The sequence below is a fragment of the Parasteatoda tepidariorum genome, chromosome 1 (genome assembly GCF_982258835.1).
Source record: "Parasteatoda tepidariorum strain Cologne lab strain chromosome 1, Ptep-v5.0, whole genome shotgun sequence".
NCBI lineage: Eukaryota > Metazoa > Arthropoda > Arachnida > Araneae > Theridiidae > Parasteatoda > Parasteatoda tepidariorum.
This window is the reverse complement of record NC_141755.1, coordinates 44,358,948-44,371,287: the sequence shown is the minus strand read 5'-3', so window position 1 is coordinate 44,371,287 and position 12,340 is coordinate 44,358,948. Positions and strand designations below refer to the sequence as shown.

Here is a 12,340-nt window from a genome sequence, read left to right as displayed (position 1 = left end):
TTCATAGTAAATAAAGAGTTTTGAGTTGATAGTATTTAGTATTATTATTTTCCCAATAATCACAAAGTCAAAATGATTTGACGGCACGTCTATGACCTCATTAAACAATTTTTTGAAAAAAATGGCACGTTGGTGCATAAAGGTTCGCCACCCCTGGTATATTGCAATTCATGAAAAATGAATAACTTCTTCATATTTTTAATGTAAATAGATTTGTTCGCTTTGCTTTCAGTTTCCTAAAAATTACTAAAATGTTAAATAAATTATAGGTAAATATAATTGGTCGATTCAAATATGCTTAAAAAAAGTAACAGTCGTACTCGTCGACTGAACCTTTTGGAGGCCGTTTCCTTATTACTTGATTTTATTTAATTTACACGCTTATTGAACAATTTTCTCATTTATTGTTTCCTTGATTAATGATTCTCTATTTTATTCATTTGTAAAACTCATGTTAATTTTGTATTATTATTTCAGAGAAATGCTTTGAAATGGAATATCTCGAATTTAAAATCGTTGTAATTCCTCGTTACGAGATATCTACAGAAGAAGAAAATGAATACTACTTAACAAAGTTCAAGAAACACCTATTAAAGTGCCAGTTAAAACATGTCTCTCTGAAAGTATTGAAAATAGAAAGAGCTGACAATGAAGATTATGTCGAAATCGAAGAATTAGTGCTTCAAGCCCGCGCTTCAATAGATAGAAACGGTCAAAAACACAGATCCTATTATTATAATAAATTTTGCAAAAATTGGAAGCAGTTGTTTTTTCCAAAACCGACACCTTTGCTTCTGCTTCATGCTAACAACAGTTTCAAAAACAATTTTGAAACTTCTCACCTTTCAGTGTCCATGGAGAACATGGCATTCGGTGTTCTGCCTTTCAATGGTGAGTTTCACCAATTTGCTAGCCTGAGGAAGTCTTACGTTGCTAACTTTCTGCACGATGAACGCAAAGTCGTCCTATTCTATGGAGAATATCAAATAACGTTCACCTATGCCAATATTAGAAACATATTTTTCAATATTGAAACGAGTGATGTTTTTTTCGATTTGGGCAATCCACCTCTTATTTTTTTACTTGAGAAGAGAAAAACGAACCGCGGAAACGACAGCTTTGTCGAATGCCTAACGCACATCATTAAATGTTCGAGCGACAGTGACGATATTGATTTCGACATAATTGGGAGGTCGAATGTTCTTCGTTTGCGTTTCAGCCTATCAAAAGAAAAAGAAGAGATAGTAAGTAGGATACATTTTAGGTGCAGTGCGAAACCCATATATTACGGTCACATTATTTCCATTAAAAAGGAGAAGCCCCAAGAACTTCATGTGGAATGGAATAATTTTGGATGTACTTATTTGCTCACCGCCATTTTCAGGCGGAATTTTACAATGGCTTCGCAGACCTCAGACGTGCGGAAGTCCCTCCATCGTCTGTATCGTATCAGTCTGAAGAATGGTATATACCTTGAACGAGCTCTCACACTTGCCTTAGCTGCTCTCGATACTGGAAAAGTGGTTAATTTCTGGTTAGCCATCGAAAAAATGTTCGCTTTCTATCTGGACAACAAGATTGAAATCCATTACATCGTGCCAGAGAAATGTCGACTGATCAGGCGAATCACCATCACGCCGACTCGACACATGTTATGGCCACCTGAAATAATGATGGGCAATAGAATATTGAGGAAGTTCGACTCCGAATATTCTTTGCGAGTATCATTTCGTGATGATAATCATTCGAGATTGAGTTTCCACGTGCCATACGCCTTCGAGAGTGTGTTCGATCATGCTGTACGATATCCGATGACGACAGGGATTGATATTGGTTCGAGACATTTCGAATTCCTTGCGTGGTCCAATTCTCAAATACGCGATCATGGTGTCTGGATGTACGCTGAAGACTCTGACGGGAACACGGCTAATACCATAAGAGATTGGATGGGCAATTTTTCTCACATTCGCACCGTGTCGAAGTACATGGCAAGAATCGGACAATGCTTCTCTCAAACCGAAGACGCTGTTTCAGTTCCTTTCGATTCGTTATTCGTAAGAACAGAACCGGACATAGAAGGCGGTTTTGATCCAGAGAATCGGAAAGCGTATTGCTTCTCTGATGGTATAGGCAAGATTTCCTCCGAAATGACCTCCAAAGTAAGTTATTTTGTAATTCTGAACTAAAATTTCTTCTTCCCTTATAGATGAAAGGCAAGGCTTGTTGCAGTATAACGATAAGGCACATTTTCATATTGTTCAAGATTTAGATCACAAGGCGACAAAATACAAACAATGGCGATTCAAAAAGTGAAAAAAAAGCGAAATTTTTAAAACGCCACATTGGCTACGTTTTTGTCGAAAATGCATTATTTTTTTTGTTGTAAATATGGAATTATTTTTAAACTTTTATTATGTTATGGAAATTACTTTTTTTATGCCACTTTCTAAAGTTTTTCATTTTAAAAATGAACCTTGTATTTACCATATTTTGAGAAATGCTTCGAAAGAAATACCTTTTATTATTATTATCAACTGTTTTTTTAGTCGCTTACAATTTTGAATGTTTGAAAAAAAGTGGGCACTATTGAAAAAATAGGTTGGAACTGACCAGAAACAAAATCTTACAGATGCAGTACTATTTTTTATGTATATTTTGTATTGTTTTTTCTTCTTCTTTTTTTGTATTTTCATATATGTTCTATTATTGTTTGAGTTTTTCATGTATATATATAGATGTTTTATTAATTTTCTCTTTTGGCTATATTGGCGCACATTCGAAAAAAACCCAGGTCGGATTCGGATAAGCAGACTGACTGGACGCGACTTAGAACTATCAAAACCCAACAAAAAATAGTTCATGCAAGCTGGCCCAGCAGGTGCCCAGTTGAAGAAAACAAACAGTGCCTTAATTCAGATCTGTTTTAACGAAAAAATTTATGTTTCTTAATTGTTTCAACATAAAAAAAATTATTTTGCATTTTCATATTCATAACTTATGAGGTTTCAGAGGTAAAAATTGCATTATTCGAATTTTTATTAAGATTAAAAAATGCTTTATTGCGTTTTTATAAGTATATATATAATCAGTAGGAATGGATGGCGTTACGAAAACTAGGGTGCACTACAAGCTCTTTACTGTCGACACTTCCTGTTTTCTGTTTCCGGTATATTTTGAAGTCATTTTTTTCACAACGTCACCATTCTGTTTTGAGACTCTTGATATTATTTCTTTGCATTCGTGTACTTGTTACCTGATTTATTATTTGCGTTGAAAGAAAAAGAATCCTTATTAGAATTAATTTTAGTTTATATTATAGTTTATGTTTCTGTACTAAACACATATTAATCCCTCAGTTATAACCTACTGTCATTTTTATGCAAATGAGCTATTGAGTTGCGGTGTTTAAGGTAGGGGACTAGTATAATACTGCCGGCATTAAGACTTTTATTTTGTGTGCATAGTATGCTAGATAAGACTTCACTACTTACCAAGTACATCGCACAAACAACCTTAAATATGTGCAGAAGATGTAAAGAATGAGGTCAGACTCGAAACCGTACTTTCTCTAAATGAGTTTTTTTTTAACGGACTTGTATCGGGGTTGCCGCAATCTTGGAAGTGATGTCCCAATATTTTGAATAAAAAAGCAATAGAAAGTTTGAACTCCTAACGTTATCACACCATCTCAAAGTAGCCGAATTTTTTATTTAACTTTTATTTTTCGTTTTTTAAAAACTACGTAGATGAAAATTTAAAAATTGAAAATTCTTAAAATTACACTTTTTCTTTTATCATTAAAATAAATTGCAAAATATAACAATTAAAAATAATTATTTTTACCTGAACGTTTAGTAATCGAGTGTAAAATATTCGTTTCATTAGTACGAACTACGCAAAAAGTGAAATTAGTCCAAACATTTGTCCACTCTTCTGACTGAATTATTGGAACCCTTTTATCCGTTAAATCAAAAGTTAGTCAGAGTATTTACTTTTTATTTTTGCCCTCTGTCTGTACATCCTCAAGATTTATCCCAAAGGATATTTCCAACAGGATCCTACCATCTACTTGTAAAAAGATTGGTTAAGGGAAAACTAATAAATTCTTCCATTTGGTTCTAAATAGTCACTTAGAAAATCTGGACTTTGCCTCATAATATCACTATGCTTAGTATTTCGAGAAGTACGCAATTCCTCGTTTGGTTGGTTAAATTTAGATTGAACATTAAAAATACACAATTTTCGCTCCATCTACACTCTATAACAAAAAAATCGACGCACCAAGAAGCAATCATCCGATTGCTTTGAAATTTCGTATGCATGCATGTTTTGAACAGATATTGCTGGAATGATGCCGACTGGGGACGTATAGTCTTTAGCGACGAATCCAGCTTCCAACTGCGTCCTGACGATCATCGAAGACGTGTTTGGAGACGCACAGGGCAGAGAGGGGATCCTGCCTTCACTACTGCACGCCACACCGGCCCTCAACAAGGGGTGCCATTTCCTTTGACAGCCGGACCCCTTTGGTCGTCATTAGAGGTACACTTACTGCACAGCGGTACGTCGACGACATCCTAAGACCTGCTTAGCTACCGTTCCTTTTGCAGCACCCTGGGCTGGTTTTTCAGCAGGACAATGCCAGACCACACACAGCACGTGTTGCTCTGAACTGTCTGAAAGCTTGTCAAACTCTTCCTTGGCCTGCCAGATCATCAGATCTCTCTCCCATCGAGCATGTCTGGAATATGATGGGAAGGCGATTGCATCTGGCATGGAATGTTGATGAACTCGTTCGACAATTGGATCGAATTTGGCAGAAAATACCGCAAGAGACCATCCGGGAGCTGTATCGGTCTCTGCCACGCCGTGTGGCAGCTTGTATCCAGGCTAGAGGCGGATCAACACCTTATTGAACTTGTTACTGTAACTCTGCAATAAATTATTCAATTGTTCTGAAATTTTAATCATTTACTATTCTGTACATTGTCTTCCTATCCACCAATTTTCGTTTCAATCGGACAACTCCTTCTTGGTGCGTCGATTTTTTTGTTATAGAGTGTATTTTCTGAAACTCCCATTTCGATCTGTGCTGTCCATTTTCTTAAACACGCATTTCAATATGTGTCCATTTTCAAAAACTATTCATTTAGAGCTGTTTTCAAAACAAAAAGCTCACCGAAGAACTGTAGGCTTATCTATTTTTCCATTCCAAAATAGGTGCATGAAGGTCTTGGTCACGATAAACACTGTAGTGCATTTCAAATCCGTTACGGGGGCTACAAAGGTATGCTGGTGACAGATCCAACACTGGAAGACACAGATATTGTTTTCAGAAATAGTATGAAGAAATTTGATTCACCTGACAGCATCAAATTGGAAATCGCCCGAACAAGTGCACCCAGTAAGTATGCATTGAGAATTTTTTATTTTATTTCAGCAAGACAAAATGGATAATTCTGGAAATAGGTTTGCTATACAAAGAACCAACTGTTGATGTTTTTTTTTTAACACAAAGCATTTTTTAAGAATAAATAAAGATACAAAACAAAAAAAGAAGGAACTTTTTGTAATAAGCTGAAAAAGGAACTTTTTCTTATTTTGCAAAATGGACGCATATTTTTGTAAAATTAAAAAAAAAAATTCAAAATCCTCCTTTCCTAGAAATTAACGATATAATTATTAATATTTTTTTCAAATATTTCAAAATCGCAGTCGGAAAATGTAGACACTTATGACGTGTTCTGTAAGTGGACTGCGGAGCAAAAAATTCAAAACTATAGTTCTTAGATTTTTTTCTCCTGCTTGTACAGGGTGCATATAAATAAACAGACCACCCCATAAAACTTTCTAATCTAATGATTGGATCTTCCTGTTCTAAGACTCGAGGGACGAGGGTTTGAAGCGGTGACCTTAAACATGTTAATTAATCTGTGCAAATAATATTTTAAGTTACGAAATGTACACAAAAGTGTTCTTTTTCTGAATAAACATACAATTTTTTAAAATGTATTGGGGTCTCTGATCTCCGAAATATAGGGGGCAGCCGTACGGTAGCAGCTTACGAGAATTTCTCTACTGAGGAGTTGCAAAGGTACTATGAGTCAAAACTCGAGGATATTAAGTATTTGAAACAAGAACAGCCTCTTCATAGAAAAACGAGTATTGGGTGGAATGAAATGGTTCTGACTATTATTACTGAGATACTTTCAAACCGCAATGAAACGTCCATATCCAGGAATATTTTTGTTTTGAAATTATTTTGATTTGTTGAAGAGGTTTGATGAATTACCATGAGTTGAAAAATTTATTGATGTGTTGACCATTCGTAGAATAATTTGATTGACGTGTTTCCAATTGTCCATATATTATTCCAGTGTGATGTAGACAAGAGTGATGTAGATATTAAACAATAGGAACAGCTTTAATGAAGAATTAAATTGATAAATAATAAAATACTTTATTTCAGAAATATAGAATCATATGGACCTCAAAAGTAAAAAAAAAAATGATTTATGCATATAAATTAATAAATTTAGAAAATGGCCCGGAGCATGTGGCTCTAATCCTACTTGTACTAAAGAACTGAGCCTGCACTGTGCTGCAATTGCGGCCGGCCACATCCAGATAATTATACTGGTTGAGAGTTCAGATTGAAGCAGACTCAGAAAAAGACTTACTTCCCTCGTTATAAGGCTGCACGCCTCGCAAGGAATCTAAAAGGCTTGAAAAGTCTATTCTCAGAACCTGAGGCAGTTGAGATCATCAGATCTCTTCTGCCCTAATTTCTTCCACTTCAGCAAAAAATGCCGGATTACAGTATTTCATCACTTCTTCTTAGCTGTTTACCTGGGTATCCAGCTTCTGGAATATTACATCTTAATTTTTTCTTCAACATCAGTGCACTTCAACATCTTCTTGTACCTAAAACTTCATTACGGGGGTGTGCCTTATTGGCAAGGTATCTTTTGTACCCATTTTTCTATTTCCCACTTCATTTTTTTTTCTTAAACAGGCAACATGTTATAGCAAAAATGTTGCAGTGAATTTTGAGAGTGTTTATGAACCGATTTCTATGGTTTTTTTTCAGCTACTCTACAGTTGAATAGACCCTTGATTACTATACTGAATGATTTGGGAGTGAGGCACAGAACATTTTTGAAATTGCAAGAGGATATGCTGCGCAACTTGACGGACATGCTCATCGATGAGGAAAAGTCATGGGAATATTTAACGATGAATACCTCTACTCACTTGTTCAATTTTAAAACCATCTCTAAATCTGGAATACATCTGACAACGGAGCCCTTCTTCAGATCTTTACTCTTGGCCCTTCATCGTAAACACGTTGGTAAAGTGTTCTCTTTATTTCAAATTCGAAAGTAATACGCATCGTGAACAGGCATATCCTGAATAACTTTTGCTCTAATGATCGAATTTTCACATACTAGAAACTCACTGGTTCGAAGGTCTAACCTTAAATACTAATTAATTAATAGATATGATATTTCAGTTACAAAATCATACACAAATAAATATTTACAAACATTGAAGATAAGTTTTAATTATGAAGGAACAATGAACTTTTGCATTGACTGAGCATACATTTTAATTGTAAATTTGTGTATTGTACCTTCAAAATATGGGGGGTAGTCGCATAGAAAATAGGGTACCAATACTTTAGACAAGAGTAAAGTCAAAAGTTTTTCGGTCTAAATAGCTTTTTTGGCCCCCGTCAAATTTCTTCTCCATAGTAGCGTTCCTGCGGGTTGCAAAGCTGCTCGCATGGGTAAGCATGCATCCTCAGAAAACTAAAAAAAAAATTGGTAGTGACATTTTAAAGCTCATCGCTTTCTAATTTAATATCATGAGAACAGAAATCCCTGCTCACAGAAATATCTTTTTAAAAATATAATAATTGGAAATTGGATGTTTAGAAAATTTTTCTACCATGATGATGCCACATCTTATCCTTGGGGTCTTTGTCAAAATGGATCATTGAATCAAAATGTTTAAAGGCTTTTAAATGTTCCAAAGCACTCTAGAAGGCTATTTTTAAACATATGTAAATTACTTTGGGCGCAAACTGTACTTTACAATCATTTCTATAATTGCAGATAAAATAAAAACCAAGGCTAATCTCCAGATCGATTCAAACTTAGGAAGAAACATGCTGGGTGTATTGGACGAAGTGGGCTTATTAAAAGAGGGTCAAGTATTTGTACAGTATACGAAGGATGTAACCCGTGGAGAAACAACAAAGGATACTATCATAAAAACAGGTTGGTTTTTACTCTTTTTTATATTTTAATCACAGAAACTTTACTTACATAGCAATATTTCACTGATGTTGTACATATGGCTCTTTTTATGTGAGCCTTAGGTCCGTAAAAAAGGGAAATGTTTGTGAACAGGATTTTCAGATCTATTTTTTTTTTACCATTGAAGAATGGAGAGCATTTTAAAATGCTGTGTCAGAGTAATCCTACTTATGTTTTTTTTTATCTGTCATTTTTCTCCGCTGAAATTATTTTATGCTTTGCCAATGAACCTTCTCAAATGGACTATTTTAAAAGAATGTAAAGTAAAATTTAAATTCATTTAAAAAAGCGGGCTATAATTTGATGATAACTGAATGCGTAAACTATGGCCAATCTCTGAGAATGATGTTTACCTCCAATGGATTATATCACACGTGGATATTCGCGGTAATGAGATAGCGGACAGATTGGCAAAAGAGGGAAGTGAAGACGAAACAGCCCCTGGCACCTCACTTACTTAGGAGCTCTGCTCCATCGAAAGTTCCAAGCTTCATCTATTGTGGCGTGTAAAATCTACACACCAATGGTATCATAGGACATCCTGCTGGACATAAAATGCAACCGAAGAACCCAGACTGCTTTGGCTAGATTTGCAAGTGGCCATCTTAAGTGACATATTTTTGAGGGAGGCAGAAAGATCTTCCCTACTTGCAAAAAATGATGTATTCAACCTACTTCGCCGGAACATATTCTGGTTTGCCTTGGACTTTCTAGGTAGATCTGACATCAGATTCTCTTTTCGTTGCAGATTTTCTGGCAATCAGTGGCGTCCTCGAACTTCTCTGACATATATCAGATTAAGAGGGTACGCAACAACAACATGACTGCGTTTCAAAAACTTAAAATAAATTCCATCATACTGCCATAAAAATAATTTCAGCAGAAAAAATCAGTCGTAATCTATGACACCGTTTGACTTATGCTAAGCGTAGTAAAGACTTTTCACTCTGATGTTATGAAATTCTTACTGGTTCAAAATCCGTATCTGATTCAACCAATCAGTTTTAATTATGAAATTCTCTGAATTGTAATACTTTTTGCTTTATTAATGAGCTATGATGGAACAATGTTTACTAATGGCTCCTCATTTCCAACAGGCACTGTTGTAGTAACGAGAAGTCCATGCCTTCTCCCAGGGGATGTAAGAAAATTAACAGCTGTAGATATAAAAGAATTGCATCATATCATTGATTGTATAGTGTTTCCAAAAGTTGGAAATAGACCTCACCCAAACGAAATGTCCGGTAAGTATAACTCATTGTTTCCTCTGAAATATAGCTCGCTCGATTGTCTAATTTTCCTTATTAAAAAATATTTTGTTCATATTTGTTTAGAGCAGTGATTACCAAAGTGGTCTATATTGACCCCCAGGGGTCGACGACAACTTGCAGGGATCCATGTCAAGTGGAAAAAAATTTGGGGGAAAATGAAATGAAAATGGGAGTCAACGATAGTGGATCTCATGTAAGCAGGTCGTGAATTTAATTTTGGCATTTCATGAATGGAATAATCAACATACACTGATAGTACCTATTTACTTACATTATACTACCTTAGAATATAAAGAAATATACCTATCTACATTCTACATAATTTATAAAAGTAGCTATGAAGTAAAATTTTATTAAAATTTTAAGTTAATAGGATTATTTTCTGATATGTGAAACTGAATTTTTATAGACTAGCAGTTGCCTGCAGCTCCGCTCGCGTATGTTTTAATTTTCTCTGAGTGTAGGGTTTTATTTTGTAACAAAAAAGTATTTTTCTGCAGTAAATTGTAGCCTAGCCTGTGTCAACTTTTTAGATAGCTAGACCTCCAACTTTATCAGCGCACAAGATCACGGAGATTTGTTGCTTAGTTTTTAAATGAAATTGTAATAAACAAACCGACAATACACTACTAAGGTTTTGTATACGAACTTATTTCCGCAATTATAATATTACTCAACCTGCGTTTTTTCTTAAGTTTTTCACACCACAGTTAGGAATTTAAATCTTTCACAGTGAGTAGCACTATACAGGGCTGTCAAAAATACATTTGAAGTTGATGAATTTACAAAAAATTAATAGCAGGTAAGCAGGGGGTCTACCCAAAACCGAAAAACTTGGCAATGGGTCTACGAGACAAAAAAGTTCAAGAATCTCTGGTTTAGAGTTTTAACTTTTTGTTTTGTTATTTCAAATTTTTGTATATATTTAGAATTAGAACATTCCATTTTCAACGAATACAAATACTGATTTGTAAATGGCCGATTTGCAGATTTTTTAATTTTCGATTCAACATCATTTTGTTTCAATAATGTTGCCTTTAAGGATCGTCCACTCATTGTTCAAAACTTTTCATGGTATTCAGCGATTTATGAAAAAGAAACTCACTTTTCTTGATATTTTAGGTGGTGATTTAGATGGAGATGAATATTGTGTGTTTTGGGATGAAGATCTAATATTTCACCGTGACAATTATACCCCAGGCCATTTTAGGAATGCTTCCAGTGAAACAAACAACGCGATAACGGTAGAATTTTTTTAATCTAAAAAATGTTTTGTTAATTAATGTTAATAAAAAAAATTTCTAAATTTCTTTTATGTAATTTTTAAAACTGCAGTGGTGAGCTTGTTACTCGTGTCAAATACATTGATTATCATTTGAAATAACTGCACAAAATTTCGTAAACCTAGCTTAAGTATTCCTGGAGACATTTTTAAAAATAATAATTTTGTTGACGTACATTTTTCTTACTATGACTGCAAAAATATTCAGTGAAATGAACAAAGTTTTTAGAGTAATTTTTGTTAAGAATAAAAATATCATTTTAAAATATGAAAATAAACCGTTAAAAATTGCACAAGATATGAATATTTAAATCAATCCTTTCATACTGCGCATGTGCAGAAAACATTTGCGGTTTTTTTTTCATCATAATTTTGTTTAAAATCGTATTGGGTAACTTACGCAAAAAGTCCAATTTGAATATCTTGAAAATGTAAAAAATATCTAGTAAATTTCTAGGTAGCTTTTGTAATACTTTATTGAAAACGCTAAATGAAAAGTCCACAAATATGATTTTGTATCATAAAACAAAATTTCTTAAATAATACTACCCGAAAATGATGCTGCTATCAACCAATTGTGATGGTAGTAAGAAATAAAACATGTGAAATGTAACATAATTTAATAGTTTATGTGGTCCTATATAATGCCGATGTCTTTTTTTAATAAATCTGTTTAATTGTGCAAAATTAAATTTTTGGAAAACCACTTACCATTCAAAACTTTCTTTCAAATTAACAAAAACTATTCAGATAAATTGCTTGAAACTTTTTAAATTTTCAAGATCTTAAAATCGAACTTTTTTCATAAGTTATTTAAAAAAATACGAAAAAAAAAACTTTTTAAACGTTTTATACACATGCGCAACATAAAATTGTTTCTTCAAATACTCATGTCTGCCCACTCTAATTTTAAAAAGATATTTTTAATATTAATTAAAAATTATTTTACAATTTTTTAAGAATTTTATTGAATATTTCTGCAGTTGTAGTAAGAAAATGTTAGTCAAAAGATTAGTTTTTTTTAAAAAAATGCATCCATTTCTCCAAGAATATTTTAAGAAGCTTTACAAAATTTTGTGCGGTTATTTCATGTGATAAGTTGACAAGAGTTACAAGCTTATCGTTGTATTTTTTTAGCATGGAGTATTCAAAAACATTTTTTTTTCGTCCGTAATTTATTGCCAATCCCTCAAACCTCTTAAAACTAATAAACTTTATTAATATGTATGAGATATCGCAGGACTTAAACGCTTCTAAAGTTTAAAAATAATTCTTAAAGTATTTCTTGAGAAATGTGAAAAAAATGGGTTAGTGCAGAAAGTACCTACCATTCGGCATAGTGCTATTTCTCTCGGCCAACTCATGCTAGTCAAAATTTAACACAATCAAGCAATTTTCCCTCTCCTCTCAGAAGGCCGTGAAATACTATTACTGCAGTACCCATATTAGCAAATTTCTCAATTTTT

The 12,340-nt window shown here is 33.8% G+C and overlaps 1 protein-coding gene across 7 annotated transcripts in view; it reads left to right on the top strand.

The window, feature by feature from the left end:
* Nucleotides 1-12,340, top strand: part of LOC107437196 (uncharacterized) — a 38,813-nt gene that overhangs the window by 22,692 nt on the left and 3,781 nt on the right. For 5 of the 7 annotated variants that reach the window (XM_071179922.2, XM_087162555.1, XM_016049116.4 and 2 more), the window contains exons 2-7: nt 478-2,159; nt 5,221-5,404; nt 7,091-7,351; nt 8,118-8,282; nt 9,419-9,565; nt 10,715-10,836. In XM_071179922.2, coding sequence (XP_071036023.2) covers nt 492-2,159; nt 5,221-5,404; nt 7,091-7,351; nt 8,118-8,282; nt 9,419-9,565; nt 10,715-10,836 — 2,547 coding nt within the window. In that variant the 5' untranslated portion in view covers nt 478-491. The remainder of the gene's footprint in view (nt 1-477; nt 2,160-5,220; nt 5,405-7,090; nt 7,352-8,117; nt 8,283-9,418; nt 9,566-10,714; nt 10,837-12,340) is intronic. The other 2 variants (XM_087162557.1, XM_087162558.1) reach the window with 2 other exon arrangements.